The sequence below is a fragment of the Xyrauchen texanus genome, chromosome 40 (genome assembly GCF_025860055.1).
Source record: "Xyrauchen texanus isolate HMW12.3.18 chromosome 40, RBS_HiC_50CHRs, whole genome shotgun sequence".
In the NCBI taxonomy this organism is placed as follows: domain Eukaryota; kingdom Metazoa; phylum Chordata; class Actinopteri; order Cypriniformes; family Catostomidae; genus Xyrauchen; species Xyrauchen texanus.
This window is the reverse complement of record NC_068315.1, coordinates 16,461,517-16,486,864: the sequence shown is the minus strand read 5'-3', so window position 1 is coordinate 16,486,864 and position 25,348 is coordinate 16,461,517. Positions and strand designations below refer to the sequence as shown.

Sequence of the window (25,348 nt, the reverse complement as noted above, 5' to 3'; positions counted from 1 at the left end):
TTATGAAAGTATTTATTAATTAATTTCTTAAGGATTTTCGGAGTTGGGAATGTAGGCCTTATGATGCATCTCTGATGTTGCCAATGGTTCGGACATCAGTAAAGACCATTTTGGATGGTGTAGACGTTGGACGAGGTTACGGATTGGTGGAGGGGGATGAGCGGCGGAATTTTGATATCAGCACACTATCTGTTGATGTCTGGCATATTCTAGAGTTTGACTACAGGTAGGGTTTCTGTATGAAACCTTTTGTTCTAGCACCACTATTTCCTAAAACATATTGGCATGAATAAGGGAATTACATCTATATGTACACTGGCAGCCAAAAGTTTGGTATTATGTACAGATTTAGCTGTTTCATAAGGAAATTGGTACTTTAATTCACCAAAGTGCCATTCAACTGATCTCAAAATATAGTTAGGACATTACTGATGTAAAAAACAGCACCATCACTAAAAATGACTAATGTCATTTTTGATCAAATCTAGACAGGCCCCATTTCCAGCAGCCATCACTCCAACATCTTATCCTTGAGTAATCATGCTATATTGCTAATTTGTTACTAGAAAATCACTTGCCATTACATCAAACACAGTTGAAAGATATTTGGTTTGTTTAATGAAGCTTAACATTGTCTTTGTGTTTGTTTTTGAGTTTCCACAGTATGCAATAGACTGGCATGTCTTAAGGTCTATATTAGGTCAAAAAAGACAAATATTTTTCTATAAACTCGTCAGCCAATCAATATTTTGAGGAATGAAGGCTATACAATTCTTGAAATTGCCAAAAAACAGAAGATTTCATACAAAGGTGTACACTACAGTCACTGGACATCTTGCACTAACAAGGACAGATAGAAAAGTGGAAGGCCAGATGTACAACTAAACAAGAGGATAAGTACATCAGAGACTCTAGTTTGAGAAATAGATGCCTCACATGTCCTCAACTGACAGCTTCATTGAATTCTACCCGCTAAGAGAAGACTCAGGGGTGCAGGACTTATGGGAAGCATTGCAAAGAAAAATCCACTTTTGAAACAAAAAAAAAGAAAAAAAAAAAATGTTAGAGAGGGCAAAGAAACCAAGATATTGGACAACAGATAATTGAAAAAGAGTGTTATGGATCTTAACCCAATCGAGCTTTTGTGGGATCAGATAGACTGTAAGGTGCGTGAGAGGTGCTCAACAAGACTACAAGAGTATCTGGACAAACTGACAGCTAGAATGCCAAGGATCCGCAAAGCTGTCATTGCTGCACGTGGAGGATTTTCTGAGGATTACTCTTTGAAGTTGAAAAAAAAATTCAAATTGTAATAGTAATTTTTCATGTTATTAATGTCCTGACTATACATTATGATTAGTTGAATGCCACTTTGGTGAATAAAAGTACACATTTCTTTCCATAAGAGCAAAAGCTGTACATTATTCCAAACGTTTGGCCACCAGTGTATTTGCAAGAGATGCACAATAATGTGAGGTATTAAATGTATGGGTCTCTCATGCTTGTTCTAGTCGCCTACCCAAACTCAGCATTGGTCAGTTCCATGAAGGTGACACATATGTGGTTAAATGGAAATACATGGTCAGCACAGCAGGTGAGTTTGGGTGGTTTACGAGGAATTTTTTTTCTAGGATACAAGCTGGTAATTACAAGGGTATTATGCTATAAATTTGGTTTGAGAACATTTCTAGTGCCCCCATAATTCTAATTGTGTAAAAAAACATACTACCGGTAAATTATGTTTTATTGAAAATGTAAAAATGCAGAAGGTTTTTTTGTGAGGGTTAGGTTGTGTGCGTGCGTGCGTGCGTGCGTGCGTGTGCTGGAGGTGTGCATGGACATATAAGAGAGCACACTAGTGTGTGTAGCAAGTGTTCTTTTGTTATTTCCCCCTACTCTGTCCATTCTTAGTGTTCAGATGTTCTTTGCTGCTGATATAACAGTCTGTTTATAAACTGTGATGAATCCGCGGTTATCATAAAACCATAAGATACTGGGTGCCATAGTATGTTGCTATGTTTCACAGCACCATTGCCACCACTGATCTTAATCTCCGCTTTTTCATGTAGTTGGCAAGAGGCTGAATTCGGAAAAGATCATCGGTCCAGGGAAGGAGAAGTGTTGTTATTTCTTTTGGCAGGGTCGTAACTCCACAGTGAGTGAGAAGGGAACTTCAGCACTGATGACTGTGGAGCTAGGCGAAGAGAGAGGAGCTCAGGTATTTACTATAGATTGTTTTATACTTTAAAACGTACATTTTAACATGCTTTTCTTGTAATTAATTCTCTAATAATTTTGGCTGTAACTTGGTACAGTATGCATAGAAACAAGATGTAGTCTACTTAATGTGTGTTATGCAGGTCCAGGTACAACAGGGAAAGGAGCCTCCATGTTTCTTACAGTGCTTTAATGGAGGAATGATTGTCCATGCTGGCAAGAGAGAGGAGGAGGAAGAAAATGCACAGAGTAATCTCTTTTACAAATTTTACCACAGACAATCCTTTTTTCTTTTTTTTTTTTGCTTTTGTTTAATTTTAACTGAACTTTTTCTTAATGAAAACATTTAAAAAGAAATGACTCTTTTGAGCCAGTTCTTTTACTAAACTGATCAAAAAGACTTAACGTGGCGCTACACTAGCCGATTGTTTTCAGTGATTTTTCAGGCGTGTGTTTCATTAACATAATTGCCAGCCAGTAGGTGAGAGACGGCGCATATTTAGCATCTGTCAGCGAGAGGTCGCTAATCACTTGACCGTTGGGAATCCTAGCTGAGTTAATGTTCCAGTAACAAAAACATTACTGTCAAAAAATCGTTCTGTTGCCAAGGTGGGGTCTTGTGATTTCTTCAAGTCACAACTGAGCTTTTATTTACTGAAGAACTGACAAGAAGTGAAGCTGATCTGAACGTTGTCATCTGCGATGGCACTAGAGCTGCATATCTTCACAAACACTGATTGTAATCCATAGTGATTCTGTCACCAGAATATAAAAAAATAACATTAGACCGTGAACAGCATATTTTAAACGATCAAATCTCATATGGACTTGAGGCTGTATAAAATGACATGCTTATGACCCGATTTTCTCCATGTGCAGATGACTGGCACTTATACTGTGTCCGAGGTGAGAAACCGATAGAGGGCCATCTGCTGGAGGTGGTGTGCCACTGCAGCAGCCTGCGGTCTCGCACTTCTATGATCCTGCTGAACATCCCTAAAGCCACCATGTTCCTGTGGCACGGCTGCAAGTCGCAGATGCACACACGTGATGTGGGGGGGACCACTGCCAACATGATAAAAAAAAAGTGAGAACTTATGCACATAAACTCATAACATTTCAGAGATACTCGCAATACCTGTGCACATTACAAATGTGGCACGATCACATTACTAGAGTTTCTGATCACCAGGTGTCCTCTGGAGGCGGGGCTTCACAGCAGCAGTAAAGTATCTATTCATGAGTGTGATGAGGGAGCAGAACCGCAGGGTTTCTGGGAGGCCTTAGGAAGAAGAGATCGAAAGGGTTATGACTGCATGCTGCAGGGTGAGTAGAAAAGTCAGGGTGTGCTTACATGTGGAGTTTGTTTTTTGTTTGCAAACGTGTCATGCCCATTCAAGATTTCTGAGCCGAATATATCTTGTTAAAGCTGTTCTTTTCCATTCAAGAAAAATAATTATTATATATATATATATATATATATATATATATATATATATATATACACATCTTACACCAAAAATAATGTCTCACCTAGCCTACAGAGTTAGCCAAGACTGCCACTGATACCCCCTTAAAGAAAAAAAAAACTAGGAGCATGACACCCCTTTTTGTTTGTTTATTTCAGATCCAGGAAAATTCAACTTTACTCCACGGCTCTTCCAGCTAAGCAGTGCTTCAGGGGAGTTTGTGGCAATGGAGTTAATGTATCTGTCCAGAGAACCAAATATGGTCAACTCAATGCCTTTCCTACAAGAAGATTTGTATACAGCCACTCAGCCAGGTGCCTGACACATTCATGTTCACTAAACACTGTTAAGAGTGCTCTTGTCAACTTTTACTAATATGAGGTATTTAGGGTAAATAACAGTTACCATTTAATTACACTTTTACTTATCACAATACATGCAGAATGTATAAAGGAAAAAGTATTCTTAATCATTCATTACTACAAATATGAGCTATGTCTGTAGCAGGATCATGGTGTCACTTGTGTTTGATTTCCTTTTTAGCCCTGTTTTTGGTGGATAATCACCATGAAGTTTACCTATGGCAGGGCTGGTGGCCTCAGGACAGTGAGAGCACAGGCTCAGCTCGCATACGATGGGACTCTGACAGGAAGTGTGCCATGGAAACTGTGCTCCAATATTGCAAAGGTGACCACACACACACTAAAAAAAGCGATTTGTTTGCTCAACCATAACATATGAAAAAAAAATAGCTTCTTCTCAGAAAACTGACATTTTTATACAAAAAAATTAGCTTTTCTTAATTTGCATTCATGTGTACTATTCAAAATATGAATAGTTTGATTGTACATGCAGAGGGTTCCCTCATGGGGTGCACCATGTTCTGATCACATGACCAGCAAAATACTACTCACATTATCTCAGCAACCACCTTGATATTGGACACTTTCCCTCACGGATTAAATTAATCATGACTGACTGTGAAATTCTGCATGGGCATCTTTAACTGAAAAATATTGATTTTGAATTATGCTGCATTGACTCCACTAGGGGTCAGTGTAAGTCCAAGACTACGTACATGAACAAAAACTTATTGCACCTTTAAATAAATATAGTTAAATGAACTGTATTAACAATTATGTATATCTCAAAGTTTTCTAGTTATGATGACATAAAATAATCATAAATTGAATTTACTTTAAATATACACTCATCAAGCACTTTATTAGGTACCCATGTACACCTACTTATTCATGCGATTTATCTAATCAGCCAATCATGTGGCAGCAATGTAATGCATGAAATCAATCAGATATGGGTCAGGAACTTCAGTTAATATTCACATCAACCATCAGAATGGGGAAGAAATATGATCACAGTGATTTCGACCATGGCATTATTGTTGGTGCCATACGGGCTGGTTTGAGTATTTCTGTAACTGCTGATCTCCTGGGATTTTCACGTACAACAGTCTCTAGAATTTACTCATAATGGTGCTATTTTTGCAAATATCTCAATCCCTTTTCCTCTTCAACCAATTTCTTGCCTGGTCTTAACTGTATTATCATTGAAGACAAAAAAAAGTCCCATAAACAAACAATTTCAAAATTGCTGTTGAATGGCTGGGGTGAAAAACCTTGGGTGGCACCCTTCTATGGAAAGCATACCTATTTTTTAAAGTTTGCTATTAGAACCTAGCTAAACCTACTAGCTAAATAGCACTTAATTAGCCCACAAACTAAAGGTTGGCTACATTAAACAAGTCTGACCTTGAAATTGACAATGGATAGAAGTTTATATTCTTTGAGTAGCTGGCAAAATTACATTGGCATGAAAATTCACTTTTGTCTTTTGTAGAAAAAAATGAGAAGAATCCTCCAAAATCATACTTGATCCACCCAGGGCTAGAGCCTCTTACATTCACTAACATGTTTCCCAGCTGGGAACACCGAGAGGACATCGCTGAGATCACCGAAAAGGTGAGATTATAGTTAAATGCACTTACTAATATTGGTTTCTTGTGCACAGTTACTGTATATGAATGTGATTCAAGTAACAAAATGTCTACAAACACTTTATTACAATTTAATAGAAGTAGCACTTCTAATAATAGAGCACAGGGATGGGGTTTATGATAAGTTTGACTATTGAATATGGTTACTGGTCTTGTGGTCTTTCTCATTAGAGGACATCATCTTTATTGTTTATTTTCTATGATTTGTAGGAAGCTGAAGTATGCAATCAGATCATTCTTGTTGAAGACGTCTTGACTAGACTTTGCAAGACCACTTACCCGTTGGCCGATATACAAGCACGTCCCCTACCAGAAGGCGTTGACCCCCTACGTCTTGAGATCTACCTATCAGATGATGACTTTGAGGTGAGAGAAAGTTTCAACAGATCTTTCATTTGATCATTAAAGATGTGGTGTTTAAGCTGGATCAATTTAGTAAGTTGTTATAAAGTCAATCTTATTCTGATCGTTCTGAATGCAAATAATTAAAATACAGAAACTTTAGGACACAGACATTGCTGAAGTATGTAATGTAGGCTATTTGTTTTGTAATGTATGTCTGTCTGTGCATACATGTACTTTCTGAATTCTTTCACCTTTTATATATGTCTTGTATATTTCTCCTCCTGCTCCCACCATGTCTTCAAGTATCCCCTCTTAACCTGTCTCCCCCCCCCCACCCCCCTATCTGCTTTTCCCTTTTTGCTGGTGTAGTCTTGCATCTGACTGAGGTTAATTTTTCCCTTCACATGCCAGGGTGTAGGGGCTTCTGGGAAGGTGAGTTTAATGAGGAGCATTGGTGTTTTCCCACTAATGCTGCATCCTCCCTGTTTGAACTGAATCACCTTTTGCTTGTGCATCACATCCCTCTGCACAAACTGTCTGATATCTAACAGTATGTGGGTCACCGTGTACCACTGAAAGCTCACTTTTGCAAATCACAGGCATGGGGTTGAATTTAAGATTGTCCTCTGTGTCTACACAGTAGTATAGTGTAGTACTTTTGTATTCATGATTCTTTAAAATCTTTATTGTTTTCTAAACTGGTAAAAAAAATAAAAATAAATGGAACGGTAATGGCCAGTACCCTTCAACTTTTGTATATGTGTGGGTCAGGTTTTGGTTTCATTGTTGGTTTATCCAATGGTTCCCACGAGAAGAACAGCTTAGTAAGCATTTCATGTAATTAAAAAATACAAAAATGGTTTCTGTGAGTGTTAGGTTTACGGATCTGGGTAGTGTTAGGGAATGGACCCTTTTCACAGACTATGGCGTATTTCTGTCTTAATTAGGAGTGTGAATCTTGCAAATGTTATTTTCAATTTTTGTAACTATTTAATGTAAATTTATTACACTATACTTTGTTATATTATCCTGACATTAATAAAAAAAACTAATCCTTCTCTTGCGCTCTCTCTCTCTCTCTCTCTCTCTCTCTCTCTCTCTCTCTTAATTTAATTCATATAGCTTTATTGGCATGACCATATACAATGTACAATGTTGCCAAAACATTCATTTACAAAAATAAATAGATATAAAAAAAACATGTATTACATACATTAAAAAAAGGCAAATAATAAAAGTCAGATATGATGTCAGTTTATATTCTGTCTTAATTTTTGAGAAATAGGTTAATTTGTTTATTTCTTTGAGAGTTATTTGCCAATGATTATTATATTCTTCTCGAGTATTTGTTTTAATTCTGCCTGCCTGAATTGAATTGATACATTTAGCTGGTGCTTGTCCACAAAGTACTTTAAAGGGTCACTCTCTGGGTGTGCTTCTCTCTGCATAAACACACAGTGATGGTGATTTTCTGGGGAAGAGTCTGATAGGTGGAACCAGAATTTACTCTCTTTAGATTGTCAGTCAAGAGAGGGAATCTGCCCTGGTTAGAAGCACTTCTTTGAACTCCCAGGATGTTTTTTCAAAATTCAAGGTGGAAAGTTTCAATTTAACTTTTGTCCCAGGAGTCATAATTTAGTTTATATTTGGGTCCCCAGATTTCACTGCCATACAGAAAGGTGGGTTTGACACTGTCAAATATTTTCAGCCACAGTTTGATTGGGAGGTTAAATTTGAATCAGTAAATACATTTTACTTCATACATTTTTATTTTAGGAATTATGTCTGTAAGGTCCTTTACAGCCATGTCAAACTGTCCAGAAGCCAAGATTGTCAGTCCTAAATAACTGTAACTGGTAACATGGCTAAGAATTTAACCCCCCAAATGTAAAAACTTATATGTTGTCTTTAACATGATTTTTCTTTTGAAAAATTATGACTTTATGTCCATGTTTATTGGTTACTGCAGTAATTTTCTAGAATTTCTAGAGAGGCTTTCACTTAATCCCTCTTCAGTAGGTGAGAGCAGCAGTAGGTCATCTGCTTATAGAAGACAATCTAATTTTTCTGTCCTGTAATGTGAGTCCAGGGCTAGAAGAGATTTATAGCAGTGTGGCCAATTCATTGATATAAATATTAAATAAAGTTGGTCTTAGGCTGCAGCCTTGATGAACTCCCTTATTCTGTCTGATATATTCAGTTCTTTTGTTATTCATTTTAATGCAACATTTGTGGTCTTTGTACATGTCCTTAAATAATAAATCTTTCCTCCTATTCAACTCTGAATCAGTTTTATGAAGAGTCCGTTATGCCAAACTGAATCAAAGGCTTTTTGAAAATCAGTGAAGCAATCAAATATTTTTCCTTGTTTTGTTTGATAGACATGTTTGTGTAAGTGTGAGTAGATGTGATCAGTTGTTCTCTGTTTTGTCATGAATCCAATTTGACAGTTGTTTAAAGTCTTTTGTTCTTGGACATAGTGGACTAATCTGTCATTCATTACACGACAAAATAGTTTGCCAAGGTTGCTGCTCAATGAAATGCCCCTGTAGTTGTTTGGGTTAAATATGTCACCTTGTTTGAAGATTGGAGTGATTTGATTTTCTTTCCAGTTCGCAGGAAAGTGTCCTGATTTTAAGAGCAAATTTAATAATTTGAGAATGCCTCATTCAGTTTGGATCTGCCGTGTTTCAACATCTCATTTCAAATTCCAAATTATTTAATTGATCCTTTATTATGTATTCTAGTTGATGTAGTTGGCTGGTCATATTTTGTTTGGATGGGGAAGAATTCCAAAATGTTCTGTCCAGGTGTTTCGGTCACAGAAGGGAATGTGTTCTTCTTTTTTTGATTTATTTAAATTGCTACATAATTCCCAGATACAATTTTGATCAACTGCTTCCTCAATCTTGTTGAGTTTTGTTGTCATATGTTCAGCTCTTTTGCTTTTTAGCTGTGACTTACGGATAAACACAAGATTTTGTTGATAGGTAACACGTGTTTGGTTTGAGGGTGTTTTTTATTTGATAATTGAATAGTTCTTTTCTTGATATTTGAAATTATTTGTCATGCCAGTCAGTTTAAAAAATATATATTTTTACTCTTGTTCATTTAGATTTTTTTTCAGTGATTTGCTGGCAAGTGTGAAAAAGATTTTATTGCTCTTCTCATCTTCTCCAAATGTGGTGAAGAGAAATGCATCTATCATGTTTGGGAAGGGATACGGTTTAGACTTCTGATCTGAAGATGGTAGAAGACTGGCTGACTTGTTCAGACTAATGACAATGCGACTGGTCTGTGAAAGGTAGCTGTTTTGATCTTATTTTGGTCTAGATCTGTGATCCACTCATAGTCCACTGTGCTGCTGCCTAGAGAGGAGCAGTTGGTAAATAAGCCCAGAGAATCACCCCGTGCTCTGGTGTTCAATATATAGAGACCCAGGCTTTGACAGAGCTGCAGAATTTGCTTTCCATTTTTTGTTTACTGTGTTGTCATAGCTCAGACGTGGTTTAGTTGGATGTTTGTTTTGATGTATATTTGTATTATTAATTATAAATGTATCGCCAACTGAACTAATATAATCCAGTTCTTTAAGATGTTCTTTAAACCAAACTATAATTCCTCCTGAATCTCTTCCATTTTTAACATAGGTGTGTTTCACTGACGGTAGTATGTAGTTTAAAGTAGTGTAGGTTTTAGATTCTCTCTCTCTTGTTGTTGGAGCAAATGGGAACACAAAAATAAAATTGGCTATGGTCTACAATGCTTCTGTTTACTTTATTTCAAACACAGAAATGTCTAAAGGGTCCAAAGAAACTATCACCACCTAGGTATAAAAAGATGTCCCCAACATGATAGAAGAAATGTGTGATGTGTGTGTGTGGTCATTATTTTCTACTTTTTTTCAGCATTCTGGTTTGACTTTGAATAACATGAGTTTTCAAACTCATGTGCTTTTTTTGTTGTGTTGTTGATGGTTTAATCCCTACAGTAAATTATGTTTGTGTGCTCTTCACAGAAAGCATTAGAAATGACAAGAAGTGAGTATGAGATGTTGCCAGGATGGAAGCAAGTGAATGTGAAGAAAGCCAAAGGATTGTTTTAGAGGGACACACATTTTAGAGTCCTCCCAAGAAGAACTTGACTGCATTGGAACCGCTGAGGTTTAATCTGCAAGTGGAGAACTTTTTCATTCCTTTTAATCCACACAGGAAAAAAACAGAAGACTAGACCTGTGTCAAACCACACAGGCAGGTCCAAAGGAGGAAGAAGAAAAATACTGGCGGGGGTTTACCAGCCTCATGCAGTGCATTTCTTTCCCATATTCTTCTTTTTGTTTTCAGTTTCTTGGGTCTTGTTTTGATGTTTTGTTTTTTTTTTGTTTTATCAGTGAATCAGCGAGATCTGTTGGATGTTTCAAGAGCTCCTCAGCTTGTTTCTTTCTACTTGATTTAATTTTTCAATATTGCTCTGTGTCGACATGACAGAAGCCATTCAGCTGTCCCTAATACACAATACAGTCCTCATGCACTGCCTAGCTTTTTATATAGTGTAAATACCCAATAAATGAAAAGCTTTTTAGTATTATGTGAATTCAAGAAAGCTCAACTGTGTTCTTGACATTAGGAGAGCCCTGGTGTCACATTATGTTATTTATGTTCTTCACTTTCATACTTGCTCTACTAAATGGCCTCTAAAGTGTTTAACCTTCCAGGTAGGTTTTTGAACTTTGAGAGGCCTGTGTGTGTTAATGGGGATGTTTGTGAACCTGTACAGTGTGAGATAGTGTCTCTTCAAACTATTTGGATTGAATGAAATGGAAAATGTTAAATGTGGAATAAGAAAGAAACTCTTTCTCTTCTGCATTGTACAGTGCCTTGCCTTCATGTACAGTTTATATAAAGATAAATACTAGTCTGCTTTTTGGAGACTTATTTGTGATATATATATTTGAGCAAAATAAACACTGAAAAATGTAGATTAAAAAATAGTTTGTCTGTTGCTTTGTTATTATTGCCTTAATTGATTTACTAACACTGAAAGCATTACTTTTTATTGAATGGTTTCACTTTCACATTTAAATGGATGGCGTAAAGACATTTTATGAAATACAGTTTGAATTTCACCGACAATACGTATAACCCCGATTCCAAAATACTGGGACCGTATGCAAAATGCCAATAAAAATAAAAAGGAGTGATTTGTAAATTATATTCACCCTGTGCTATATTGAAAGCAATACAACAACATTATTTGATATTTTACCTTGTGAATTTAAAGCTGAAGTTTTGAGTTGAACTTTCTCCTATGCAACCTTAATATGCAGAGGCAACTATGAGTAAGCCAGAAAAAACTGCTTGTCTCTGTGGCACTATGAAAATCCTCTGTTTTGAGCGACCGGTCTATACAAACACAATGACATTGACTCAACCAATGGTGTTAGTTGGGGCGGGACCATCTCTTTGTTTGACCAATAGCAGACGGCGGGCGTGTTTAGAATATTGTTTTAAAAGGCACTAGTGTTGTAGAAATTACATACTTGGCTTTAAATGTTTTTCTTCTAAATATACACTCATTTCAAATGACATGATTGCAACACCATATAAAAAAGTTGGGACAGTCGAGTGTGTACCACAGTGTAACATCACCAATGTTTTCTAATAACAGTTAAGCATTTATGCAATGAAGAGACTAGATTAAGTTTTGCAAGCCGATTTTTTTATTTTTTTTCCACCATTTATCCATTATGCTGGTCTTTAACTGCACAATTGTATGGGGCCATTGTTTCCGTATTTTATGGTTAATAATGCACCACACATTCTCAACTGGAGACTGGTAAGGACTTCAGGCATGCCAGTCTAGCACCCGCATTCTCTGCTTACACAGCTGTGCACTTTTTTATTTTATTTTTTTTACTGTTGGAAAATACAGGGGCGTCTTTTGGACCTAACGCTTCTTTTTGGACCAGAGAACACGATGAAGTGTGGACTTGTCAGACCACTAAACATGATTCCACTGTTCTACTTTCCATCTCAGTGAGACTGAGCCCTGAGAAGTCTTTGGCTCTTCTGGACAGTGTTGATGTATTGCTTCTGCTTTGTATAGTAAAGCCTTAACTTGCATCTGTGGATGTAGTGGTAAATGGTATTGACAAAGTTTTCCCAAGCCAATGTCATGATATCCATTACAGATAGTGACGTCTATGGATCGTGCCTTTACTCAAAGAGGTTTGACCAGATTCCTTGAATCTCTTATCTACAGGGCTGGACTGGTTATCTGGCATATCGGGCATTTTCCCGGTGGGCCGTCACACTTTGGGGCTGATCAGGGGCGGACTGGCCATCGGGAGAACGGAGCAGACAGGTGGGTCAGCTGCGAAGGGGGCCGAATGGGCCACAATAAGCTAAAATGAGCCATTATGCAGAATGGACCACAAAACCTTGCTGAGATATGCAGAAAAGGACAGCGAACCCCCCAACATTGGGAACATTGTTCTCAAAGCACTGGACTGTTTGCTGATGCATCTGTTAGCAAACTGGCAAGCCTCGACCCCTCTATGCACTTGGCCCGTTATATACTATAACACGATTGCTTCACCTGTTTAACATCACCTTGTTATTTCAACTCGTCATATTGTTATTATTGTATGTATTTGTGAACATGAACTTACTGGTACTATTATTAGTACTATTTGCTAAGTACTAATTTAATAAAGAATCTAATAAGTGAAATGCCTCTCTAAGGGTTTATATCTCAATCATTACATTAGACAGACCAGCAGGGGACGCAATTGCTACAAATGCGAGAGAGCAAGTACTACTACATCACCAGAATGTCCATTATCTGATATCTGAATATCTTCTTCTGCATTTTTCTTCAACTTGCCTATATAGCCTAAACTTAATTCAGTTTTAAAGTGGAAACAATTTTGTTCTGTTACTTCAATAATAGTTTCAAATAATTAATACGTTGTTTTTTGTATTATTTTTTTCACAGCTAAACCTGTGACTACTCTTCTCTATCTGAAATGGATTAGGAATACTCATGATTATTGACACAAACTAAAAGCAGTTACAAAAAGCAAATGAATGGTGCCATTGGCCCACAAGGAGGCAATCATGCATGCAGGGATAAGGAGAGTGAACATCTTGAATTTACTGGGTCAAATGGGATTTACAAGTCACATGATTCAATCAAAGTCGAAGCTAAAACTGTTGTATCAAGTGATTGGTGATGACAGTGTGGGTCTTTAGTCAAGGAGCTGCTTCCTGCCTTTAAGCAGGATTGAGGACAAATAACTAAAAGAAAACAACTCAAGATAAAGGAGTGCAGCTATTGCATGAGAATTTGTCACTTTGGCATGTGTGTGTGTGTGTGTTGGCGTGTGTGTATATATATATATATATTTATTATTAATCCAGTTTTAAAAAATGAACAGCTTTGATCATCAAAGGAACAAGCATTTTACACACGTGCTGGCAGGATGTTTCCTATGAGTAGCTTGGGGGGGGGGGGGTATACAATTTGCAGTGATTATTCTGATTTTATGACATGCATTTAATTTACTGGTTATTTTAATACGTTTAGCTTACTGTTACAACCGACAGAGACTCATAACAGACTGGTAAGAGGGCCTGGTTAATCCAGGATCTTATTAACGATACCCATGATCAGGGAAGACAAATCTGCTTTTAGCTGGAGTGCAATGACTCTCCATGCAAAGAATTTGGTTGAATGCTAAGAGGTTATTTCATCTGATTAGCTGGAATTTCTGCCCTGAAAACCCTTGGTTGGAAAAGATGTAGGCTGTATGGTTGATAAGAGATCTTAAGGAATATGGAAAGCATTCATGTCTGCATTTGTTCCTGATTACTCATCTGTTTTACAAGGAGCTGAAGGGAAAAGGCATATTTTATTAGAATCCACGAATGTGCTCATATGATGTGTAGATCTGGAGATAGATGCTAAAATGAAAATGCATGTGATTGGGGGAAGGCAATCATTTGAGCGCTGAGTACAAAAATAGCTGTTTTAGCTCTGATCTGTATCTTTTAGAGACACGTACAGAATCCATGCTAATAAGATGCACTCAATCAAATGCTTATGGGAAATGAGAACTGTTGAAAACTCTTCCCTTCTTCTGCCATGACACTAGGTCAAATGTATAGTGGCGCATTGGGTCAGCACACAAGGAAAGAACCAATGCAGATTTAAGTTATCTCATTAGTATCATTGCCAGGGACAAACCGTTTATACAAAGTGAAGGGCCCGATATACAAACAAAGCATGCATCATTTGGATGTTCTCAGCATTTCTTTGGTTAAAGGATGTTGAAAGGGCAGGAAAGGGCTGGTTTCCCCCACAGAACTATAATAGCAATCATATCTCTAAACTTTGGTGTCTTTATAAATTAATAACATATATATTTTATATATATATATATAGCCTATACAGTACACTAACTAATGTAAAAAAAAATAAAAAGAATACTTTGGGTATAAAACCCTTCATAAAACACACAGTTTTTAAAGAGGGCAAATAGATTTGAAGGGGGAAAAAAATCAAATTGGGCTCACATTGACTGATCAAATCACGATGAAGATTAATTTGTTTATAAAATACTATAATTTTTATAAAAATTCAAATTTTATTGAAATTAACAGGAAAATGTGCATCTTTATTTTGAATAAGCGTTACCTTAATTTGTTTCTTAAAGCATCTTGTGAAAATTGTAAAATGTATAAATTGTGAAGGCCCCCTCACCACCTTTTATTTATTTATTAATATATTTATAAGTTTAATAAAAATAAAAAAAAAAACACTTATTAGAACCGTTATTTATTTCCACACAAATTGTTGCTCTATCAATATTAAATAAAAATACATTTATTTTTTGTTTACCCTTCCTTTTCCCATTCAACAAAGTAACACATCTGAGACATCTGTAAAACTTCCAGTAAAATTTCTTTATAAATAAATAAGACTCGCACATTTACAAACTAGCGCACACACAGGTTGGCACACATCACAAAGGCTATATCGTTATCATACTAGATTGAAAATGGCACTAGAGAATGCCGGAAGACACTGTTGATGCGGAATGTGCACCAGTAGAGGGCGCGCCGCTCATAGCTCATTGTTACACTCACCGGTGTGTGTATGTGAGTGTGTGTCTGTCCGTGTGACTCGTAATATGTGTCAAGAGAATGAGCGGAGACTTGTCTATGTAGGTTACTGAAGCTAATGTGTTTAACAACATAGGTCAGCAAGAACGAGATCGTTGGAAGTAACACGTTTTTGTATCTGAATCCCACACCAAACTAGCAGGACTTGTGCGAAAGTAGCGGATTTGTTTTTGAATAAAACCTAGAGTAAAACAAAGGTTTATCAAGGGAACTTCTGTCAAGAGGGGAAGGAAATTAAGCCGGACAAGTCAGAAGAGGATATTCCTTTTCGGGAAATAGTAATATGAAAAAGGCGCAGGCCGAGATATTAGGTTTTGTCCCTCAGAAAGAGATAGTCTACAACAAACTTCTCCCGTACGCAGAAAAACTAGATCGCGAATCCAATGACATTTTGGCCCAGATTAAAGGGAACTTGGGTCGGGCTGTCCAGCTACGAGAGTTATGGCCTGGAGTTTTATTCTGGACCAGGAAACTCTCCACGTAAGTATTTAAATTAAGCTAAAAATGGATTGCTGTGTGAATCCAACGTATTTTATTGATAAGTAGCAAGGGTAGTTGAGTGACTCGGACAGTATTAGCCGTTAGCTCGCGAGCTAGTCAACTGTCCTTGCTCGTGTATAAACATCCCATATTAATTTTGTGTTATTTTGTAATGATCTTTAGGAATTATTAACGCTACATTAGTGTGTTGTATAGCTTTTGTCAGTATGGTTTCAGCCGGTTAAAGTTTCGAAATGTGGGTTTGTTGTAAGCTCATTTCTAAGCTAATCAGCTAACGCAGGCTAACATTAGTGCTGGATAAGCAGCTGCCAAATACATCACTGCAACTAGTGGTTAGACGTGGAGACTTTCAAAATACAAATGCTTTAAGATTGTAAAAAAGGACGGATGAGAAAGGGTTATGTCTACATTATGATTTGCCTTATTCATGGCGTTTCCTTCAGTATGTCTCTTATCGAAACTTCAAAGTATTTCATATCATACAAACACATTTGCATATGGCGTCTTTTAATAAAAATCATAGAAGACAAACCTGCTTTAACAGTATACAATTGCATAGACCAGAAAGAGATGATCTTGTTTCATTGAAATACCTTATGATGACTTCTATACTGAAAAACTTGTGTATTTATGTATGGGACACTTCAGTTTAGCAACACCTGTTAAAGTGTATTACTATGCAAACTGATATTACTGATACAGGAATCTCTGCCACTGTTTTTTGTTATAGTTGTTATGGAGAAGTTTAACAGATATGCACAGGTTGCACATAATTGAAAACAATGATATCACTCATCATGTTTATTGTTAAGGGGAAGCCTTGCCAATAAACTTAAACCAAACTACAACAATACAAGAAAAATCTAAAACAATAAAAGAAACAGAACACTTGACCAAACGTCTGCTTACATGGTATTTACAAACCTGACTTCTCATGCCTTTGGCCTCTGACCCCATCATCATTTAAAAGTCAAGGCCATTCAAAATAGGAATAAGTGAGATCTGTTGACATTTAGGTGAATGTGTCGAAAGCCTCTCTGAAATAATCCATTTAAAGTATTGCTCTATGTGTGCCACATTAGCCTGACTCAGCATTAGTTTGACTCACAGCCTCTCTCTCTCTCTCTCTCTGTTGTTGCATGATCACATGGTGGCCTTCAAGCATACATGTTTAGCGATAATTTCAGAATTGCTCCTGCAGATAAGCGATGGCCAAGTCAAGTGTGCTTCCCACCCAAACAAAAAAAGCTACTTTTTTTAGGCTCTCTGAAGAGTCACTCTAATACATGTTGTTTTGATGAGATAGATGTCCACTTCTATATGTTGACTGTGTTGTTATTTGTATCAGTGGATTAGCATGTCAGCTTGTATATAAACTTATTGATTATCAATTATCAATATCATTTTTGAACTTGTGTGTGTTCAGTAGACTTTTTTTAATTGTTTGTTTTGTTGTGAATCGTGGCGTTTCTCTCCTTTTTTTAATTATTATTATTTTTTTATTATTTATTTTTTTCTTCTCTTGATGCTATGACATGGCAGGTACCTGCGTCTGTATGGGAGAAAGTTCAGCAAGGAGGACCATGTGCTCTTTATCAAGCTTCTGTACGAGCTGGTAACCATCCCCAAGCTGGAGATCAGCATGATGCAAAGCTTTGCACGACTCCTTGTCAATTTACTGAAGTACGTAAAAGTGTATCTGCTAAACACCTGCAAAACCTTGCAACAAAATTAAGTTTTGTACAAAAACTTAACCCCTTAAATTAAGATTTCTTTTAATGATTGCCTTACAATTATATTTGAGTCTTTTCTTAAAGGAATGTTCTGGGTTCAAAACAAGTTAAAGGAATAGTTAATCAAAAAATTAAAATTCTGTCATCATTTACTCACTCTCATGGCATCCCAAATGTGTATGACTTTCATCTGCTGATCACAAATTTAGATTTTTAGAAGGATTTCTAAGCTCTGTAGGTCCTCACAATGTAAGTTGATTGGTGCCAAAATTTTGAAGCTCTAAAATCCACAACATGGGCAACATAAAAGTAATCCATAAGACTCCAGTGGTTTAATCCATATCTTCAGAAGTGATATGATAGGTCTGGGTGAGAAACAGATCAATATTTAAGTCATTTATTACTATATATTCTCCTCCTTGCTCAGTCATTCTCCACTTTTACTTCCACATTCTTCTGTTTTTGGTGATTTGCATTCTTCATGCATATCGCCATCTACTGGCAGGGATGATGATAAAATGACTTGAATATTGATATGTTTCTCACCTATCATATCATGTCTGAGCACATGGATTTAATCACTGGAGTCATATGGATTACTTTTATGCTCCCTTTATGTGGATTTTGGAGCTTCCGAAAGGGACAAGGCCAAATTCTTTTTGTGGTAATCAACATAATGCCACAAATGCTGTCAATTGAGCTAAACTTGTGTTGAACCCAGAATATTCCTTTAATTTAAGGGGCTTGTTGAAACTGGGCCCTGACAATTGCCACATATTTGATAACATCTAGTAGTATATAATGTAATGAATGTTTAATTTAATCCTCTAACGCACAGGAAGAAAGAACTGCTTTCCCGAGATGATTTGGAGTTGCCTTGGAGGCCTTTGTACGATCTCTATGAGAGTATCCTGTACTCCAAAACTGAGCATCTGGGTCTTAACTGGTTCCCCAAGTAGGTTTCTCTCCTTTTTGTCTTTCTGCTTATCTGTAATCTTCTCACAGTCTCTGATGTGAACTGTGGTTAAAGGTCTAATGTCAATGGAACAGCACTTTCTTTGTGATTGGATACCATTTCTCATTAAAGCATGGCACCTCATGACACATTTGAGCAGAGAGGGCTAGAGTGAAGTCTATTAAAGTGGGTCAGTGTACATGGCAAGGTGAAGTCATGGAAAAATAAAACTTGTCTGTGCTGTGTTTGGTTCATGGAAAGCAAGGGCTCTAATATACTGCCAGATATGTACATTGTTTTTCATCCCACGTTTCAGTATGTGCCTTTTAAAGATGCTTGCTGTCTCTTGTAACACAACTTTACCTAACTAGCCTAATACATACAGTACAGTATTCGACAGGACGATTATAACCGTTAAACTGTTTCTAGTACTACTGTTAAGATCAAAGTTGTTGGGATGTTTAGCGTTGGCTTATGCATCTTTCCTTTTCCCACATTCAGTTATCGAGCTGAAGCCTCAACAAAACAAAAAATGCTTAATTATGTGCGCAAGCGGTAAGCACAGTTTTACATGTTGTTCTGTATTATTTCAAGGGCTGCCGCTTTTTTTGCATGTGTCCAAAATGAAAGTCAATCAATAATTTAAATGAAAGATATCACACAGCCTACATCTGCATCTGTATTTATAATCTTTGTTCCTATTGTAGCCTAGCTCCTCAATTACATGCTTTACAAACATATCAGGAATTGGTGCTATTTTGAAAGATTCTGGCATTTCATCTTTGTCTGTCAAACACAATTCTGGGTCACTCAGAGGTTCCAGTCAGCTCCTCAGTGTAAAGAACTTAAATTGCAATTTTATCTTCATGACAGAAAATATCAGTATATGTTTTTTGACAACTGTAATTTTTGTGATAAGTCATTGGGATTTTGAACATGAGATGGTTGTTCTCAAGCACACCTCTTCCAGGAATGGGATAGACCGGTCTCCCATGGCTTCGCTCGCTCAATCTAAAAACCTTTTGATTTGTCTTCCTGTTGAGCAGAGGTTGTGGATTCTGAATCTCACTCTTATCTTTTATTAAAGGGATAGTTCATCCAAAAATGAATCATAGATCATCATTTACTTACCCTACTGTTTTTCTAAATCTGTATGACTTTCATTCTTCCACAAAAGGAGATGTTAAGACAGAATGACAGTCTCAATCACGTTTCACTTTTATTTTATGAAAAAAAGATTCAATGAAAGTGAATGATGACAGACTAAAATACTGCCTAACATGTCCCTTTGTGTTCTATGGAAGAAAGCATGATGGAACAACAACATGATAGCGATTAAAGGTGCTGTAAGCGATTTTTAGCGTTCTGAAGCTTTCACGTGACTCAGCCGTTGACTTAGCCACGCCCCCTCATTCAAAAACCCCTGCCCTCCAAAGATAACTTTGAGACCAAAACTGGGCAAAGAGCCGCATTGTTTGTTCCTGTGGCTGTCAAATTCAACAGTGGCACAATAGCGCCATCAACTAACAAACGTTATGAATCTGAGCCTCAATGATCCACTTCAAATACAACTATGAGAACGAGCTAAATGATTCACAGGTGAAAAACGTATTTTATTTTTTTTTGCTGTTTACAAAGTCTACAGCTGTCACAGAGACCGTCGAGATGTCTATGCACTCTTATTTTGTTAATATCTTTAAGGGAGTAGGAGCATTTTTTGATAAATTATTAAATGTCTTACAGCACATTAAAATGATGACAGAATTAACATTTTTGGGTGAACTGTTCCTTTACAGAGAATCCAAACTAAGCAGCCTGGTGTATTTATGTGGGATCATTTGGGCTCACTTTTTAAGAGTGTGGTCTCTCGTCAATTTTCCCTTTGGTTCTGGTATCGCTGTGTTCTATTTTAATCTTGCCTGAACTGAGGTGTTTGTTTACACCTGCACAGAGAGGAAGATCAACAGCTGCTGTGTCTTGATTGCATCGATGACTCCATAGAAGTTTGGCTCGGAAGTGTATTTTTAGAACGTTTAGTAACACTGCGGTTTTGTAAAGGCAGTAATGCACAGCCAATTGATCACAAAACAAGGCCAACTGTGATATGGTGAAAATATTTAGGAGTAGTTTCCTGATTTTAATTGGCTATTAGTGCTGTGTGACTGTATTCAGTGTTTTGAAGGTCAGTATTATAGAAAGCACACAAGGAAAATCCGAAAACCTGACTTGTTGTACACATGTTCCCAGGCTCTGGTGTTGGGAAACTCTCATTTAGACTGTCACAAAATGCACCGTAGTTGGGTTTCTGCTTTGCACGTGGTCTAATCCCTTAACCGTCAGCACTTCAATCTCAACTGAACCTAGCTTTTGATATCATATTAATGTACTGTTTGTTTCTCCCTCCATTCATCTCTCTCTCTCCCCAATTCCCTCCCTCTAGCTCCGTGGAGAACGTGTTGAAGATGCTAGTCAAGAGCTGCAGACTGTGAGTGTTCTTTCAATCCTCCATTATAAAACTGGAGCTTTGTTTCACAATGTCATAAAGTTTTTTTGCTTTTGCTTGTGCGCTTGTGTGTGCGTAGTTATTTCCCTGAGTCTGCCACGCAGGAGATGCTTGATGAGTGGCGGCCATTACTGTGCCCATTTGATGTCACTATGCAGAAGGCAATCAGCTACTTTGAGCTGTTTCTGCCCACCATCATGCCCCCAGAACAGCACCACAAAGGCTTCAAGTAAGATCCTGTTGTGTAACCCAAAAATAAACTTGCAACTTGCAAATATTACACCTGAAGTTTGATACGAATAATTTGATTAAGCTTATTGATCATCAATTAATTATTTCACTACATGCGTTTAGTATTCAAGCCAGCAGACATTGATAAGTCTGTCTATACAGTCACTTGCCCCTAGAGGGTGCTTACACGCTGCGTGATGTCACGTCTTCGCATAGAAGATGATGCACAGATGAAGCCAGAGAATCTTTTATTTACTGAGATAACAACCTCTATCTTAGGAGAGAGCATAATGGTCAACTGGCGTGTTACGACATTAATTCACCGTTTGCGTATACCCTACAAATGAATGGGCAGAGGTGGCCTGGGTAGCTCAGTGACTACTGACGCTTACTACCACACCTGGAGTCACGAGTTCAAATCCAGGGTGTGCTGAATGACTCCAGCCAGGTTTTCTAAGCAACCAAATTGGCCCGGTTGCTATGAATGGTAGCGTCACATGGGTTAACTTCCTCGTGGTCACGATTCATGGTTCTCATTCTCAATGGGGCACGTGGTAAGTTGTGCGTGGATTGCGGAGAGTAGCATGAGCCTCCATATGCTGTGATTCTCCACGGTGTCATGGACAGCAAGCCACGTGATAAGATGCACGGATTGACGTGTCAGAAGTGGAGGCAACTCAGACTTGTCCTCTGCCACCTGGATTAAGGTGAGTACATGCTCCACCATGAGGACCTACTAAGTAGTGGAGATTGGGCATTCCAAATTTGGAGAAAGGGGAATTAAATAATAATAATAATAAATGGGGAGACTCCTACGTGTCCCACAATATTCTGTGTCTTCTCTTAGAAAACATGAATTTTATCGTAGTAAACTCCACACATAATTCATTCCAAAAGGATTGATTATTGTCAGGCGGTCAATTCATTAAATGATGTGCTGTTTCCTCACAAAAGCAGTTTATTCATCGTACTGAAGCATCTCCTCCTTGGACATCCATTCATAAAGAACAGCCTCTTGTCTCCTCACAAGTGTACTGCCATAGAATGTTTATTGGACTGCCACGTTGTGCTTTTTTTAAGCATAATGCTTGTAGGCTCCTCTTTTAGAAGGGTTTTGATGAAGCAGGCTCAATTTAATCAGTGTTGGAGCATTTTGCTAAAGATTAACATGTTTTCTGTACACACCATGGTAGTGTGTTGAAGTACAACATGAAAGCAAAGACAGTTGATCTGCTGGACTCCTTGTTTCATCCCAAACATGTGTTTGCCAGTAAAGCACATACAGCTGATATATCATCACCTGAGAAGCGGTATTTATGCATCTTGTTATGATTTGACTTAAAGGTGCTGAAACATTTTCCTACTCACTTAAAGATATTAATGTAGTGTCCTGAGATATCTCACAAACAACAGCAACAAAAATGTGTCCACAGAACGCGGACATTGACACTTTGCACCTGTCAATCATTTTGCACGTTCTCATAGTGTATTTGAAGCGGATCATTGAGACTATGATTCATAATGTTTGTTAGTTGAGGGCACGATTGTGCCACTGTTGAATTTGACAGCCACAGGAACAAACAATGCTGCTCTTTTGCACTGTTTTGGTCTAAAACGTATCTTTCGAGGGGTTTTGGAATGAGGGGGCATGGGTAATTCTACGGCTCAGTCAATGGCTTCAGAAAGCTAAAATCGCTTACAGCACATTTCATTTCAAATTAAAAAAATAAATAGACCAAATGTTAGAATTATCACACGATGCACAGTTGAAGATTTAATGAACTCATATGTATACAAGAATACAATATATCTTGTATACAAGTTAGTATTAACAGTAATTAAATAACAGTAATTAAATAATTCACAAATTCGTACTAAACAGGCTAAATACACTGAACGAAGAATATTTTTGAGAAAGAAATATCAATTTCTTATGTGTAATTACATTTAAAGAGTTGGCAGCATGCACATATTATTTGGAGTCTTCCACATGCGTTTTGCATTATTAACGTTAACGATTAATTAATTGTTAATTTCCACGATAATTGATTATGAAAATCTCTGAATATTGACTACCCTATTTGATACGTTGATTTAATGTGAGGTACAAATCTTTACCTTGAAGTTGACTGTAGAAGTGCTTCAAACAAGTATGACCCTGTGTAACAGAAGGATTCATTTATGTTTCAGGTTATGGTTTTATGAACTGATGGATCTCTGGGTCTCTGTGCAAAACTTGCCTGCTTGGGAGGGTGTAAGTACTTTGATGTTGCTTTGCCACTTAATTATTATAGTTTTATTATTGTCATTTTTGCATTCATTAATTCACAGTTTGAAACTGTCAGATTTGTTAAGCCAATGTGCTTTACTGTTCTCTGAACTGCTGTTTCCTCAGAATCTAGTGAATCTTTTTGCACGTTTGGCTAATGACAACATTGGCTATGTGAACTGGGATCCATTCATTCCCAAGGTACTGATCTGCACTGCTTGTGCTGATGGTCTGAAGATATTTTGTTGTCAGAGCTTGTTTTGATATCTTGATTTGCCTCAGATCTTCACCAGGATCCTGCGTAGCTTCAATCTTCCTGTTGGCACCAGCCAAATGATAGTTCCCAGGTACTTAGCCAATGCCTATGATATTGGTCATGTGGTCCTCTGGATTTCTTCCATGCTTGTAAGTGTCATGAGTCTCACTCCTTCTAATAAAGGTTTATTATTAAAGGGTGCATTTGTTTTTGGATGACTTTCTGTATTGTTTTATAATATTCTTCAATTACTCTATCAGGGCGGCCCACAGAATCCGGCCCAGAAACAGCTGTATGGGCTCTTCAGCAGCATAGCGTCCTTCTACCATCCCTCCAACAATGGACGCTGGCTGGTAAGATATAGCACAGCTGTTACCAAAGGAACTTGCTATTGTTTTCTATTAACATAAACTCCAAGAGCATAATGTAACATTGCCATAGCTCCTTTGTGATAATTTATACAGAAGTAAATGCTCCTCTCACTTTTTCGTATCAAATTCACAGTCCAAACAAGTTAATTGATAGATTAACGCTGTAGTGTTGTAGTCCACCCCTGCTCCTAAAATCCATTCCAGAACTGTCTGCATCGTGTGTTGTCAGCTGAGGTTTATGTTTGCATGTCATGACACTTTTAGTTGGCTATATGCAGTGAACGGGTGATTCTCTGGAAGAGGGAGGCCTCTCCTAGTGTCATTCCAGCTACTGTAACACCAGTGGCAGCTTTCCAGTTATCTGCCACTTACCTATACTCATGACACAGTAAAATACCATACGCTATGATCAGGGTTCATTATTTTATTCAGTGTAGCTATAAAGTCTTTGAACCAAATGCTATTTAAAAGTGTTGATGCAAGAAGGAAGATCTGCTTCACAATTTCAACTGCTCTGTAATCAACTTTTGTCAGAACCATATTGCAGTGGTTAGTGCACAAGCCATGGTGCTTCCCATGCCATAACTTCTACAGATGTCTACTACATTTGTTTAATAAAAAGGCAAAAAAATCTCAGAAATGAGTGTTTACAATCTTCCTAATTTTCATCATAATAATACTTCTATTTTTATATTCTCCAAGCTTGCACATGTCTATATACTGTATGTAATAACAATTTTTATGTCTCACTGTATCTGAGGCGTCTGTGTCTATCATATTTTAATATCTATGTTGTTGCTCTGTTTTATTCTTTAGATGAAGCTGATGAAACTCCTGCAACGACTCCCTGCCAGTGTAGTTCGACGGCTACATCGGGAACGATATAAGAAACCCTGCTGGATCACACCTGTCCCTTCCAGCCACAAACTCACTGACCAGGATGTGACTGACTTTGTGGAAAGCATGAAGCAGCCAGTGCTGATGGCCATGTTCAGCAAGACAGGCAGCATGGATGCAGCCCAGGCCCTGCAGAACCTTGCCCTGATGAGGCCAGAGCTGGTCATCCCACCTGTGCTGGAGAAGTGAGTGTGTAGGACTACTGGAGATGGTTATTCTTGCACAATTGTTATTATATGGACCATTTTCACAGAGTTTGATGGTGCATTTCTGACTATATATATTGTGGCAAATCTGTTTTTTGCACATAATTTAATGCATAACACCACTGTACTTGCGTTATATTACTTCTATCTTTAAAAAAAAATCTAGTAAACTAGTCAACACTGCTACAATGGGGTT

The 25,348-nt window shown here is 37.5% G+C and overlaps 2 protein-coding genes across 5 annotated transcripts in view; both read left to right on the top strand.

Annotated features, from left to right (window-relative positions):
• LOC127633284 (supervillin-like) overlaps positions 1–12,689 on the top strand; it is a 77,623-nt gene extending 64,934 nt beyond the window's left edge. For all 3 annotated transcript variants that reach the window (XM_052112279.1, XM_052112280.1, XM_052112278.1), the window contains exons 34-45: positions 33–226; positions 1,512–1,594; positions 2,070–2,218; positions 2,361–2,466; positions 3,097–3,304; positions 3,410–3,543; positions 3,845–4,000; positions 4,230–4,373; positions 5,544–5,665; positions 5,911–6,066; positions 6,457–6,477; positions 10,064–12,689. In XM_052112279.1, the coding sequence (XP_051968239.1) occupies positions 33–226; positions 1,512–1,594; positions 2,070–2,218; positions 2,361–2,466; positions 3,097–3,304; positions 3,410–3,543; positions 3,845–4,000; positions 4,230–4,373; positions 5,544–5,665; positions 5,911–6,066; positions 6,457–6,477; positions 10,064–10,150 (1,560 nt within the window). In that variant the 3' untranslated portion in view covers positions 10,151–12,689. The remainder of the gene's footprint in view (positions 1–32; positions 227–1,511; positions 1,595–2,069; positions 2,219–2,360; positions 2,467–3,096; positions 3,305–3,409; positions 3,544–3,844; positions 4,001–4,229; positions 4,374–5,543; positions 5,666–5,910; positions 6,067–6,456; positions 6,478–10,063) is intronic.
• Positions 12,690–15,251: 2,562 nt separating this feature from the next.
• Positions 15,252–25,348, top strand: part of LOC127633285 (proteasome activator complex subunit 4B) — a 31,787-nt gene continuing 21,690 nt past the window's right edge. Inside the window, exons 1-11 of one of the 2 annotated variants that reach the window (XM_052112281.1) lie at positions 15,252–15,710; positions 17,274–17,414; positions 18,303–18,419; positions 18,921–18,974; positions 20,860–20,904; positions 21,002–21,151; positions 23,344–23,407; positions 23,549–23,623; positions 23,705–23,827; positions 23,939–24,031; positions 24,866–25,131. In XM_052112281.1, coding sequence (XP_051968241.1) covers positions 15,514–15,710; positions 17,274–17,414; positions 18,303–18,419; positions 18,921–18,974; positions 20,860–20,904; positions 21,002–21,151; positions 23,344–23,407; positions 23,549–23,623; positions 23,705–23,827; positions 23,939–24,031; positions 24,866–25,131 — 1,325 coding nt within the window. In that variant the 5' untranslated portion in view covers positions 15,252–15,513. The remainder of the gene's footprint in view (positions 15,711–17,273; positions 17,415–18,302; positions 18,420–18,920; positions 18,975–20,859; positions 20,905–21,001; positions 21,152–23,343; positions 23,408–23,548; positions 23,624–23,704; positions 23,828–23,938; positions 24,032–24,865; positions 25,132–25,348) is intronic. The other variant, XM_052112282.1, reaches the window with a different exon arrangement.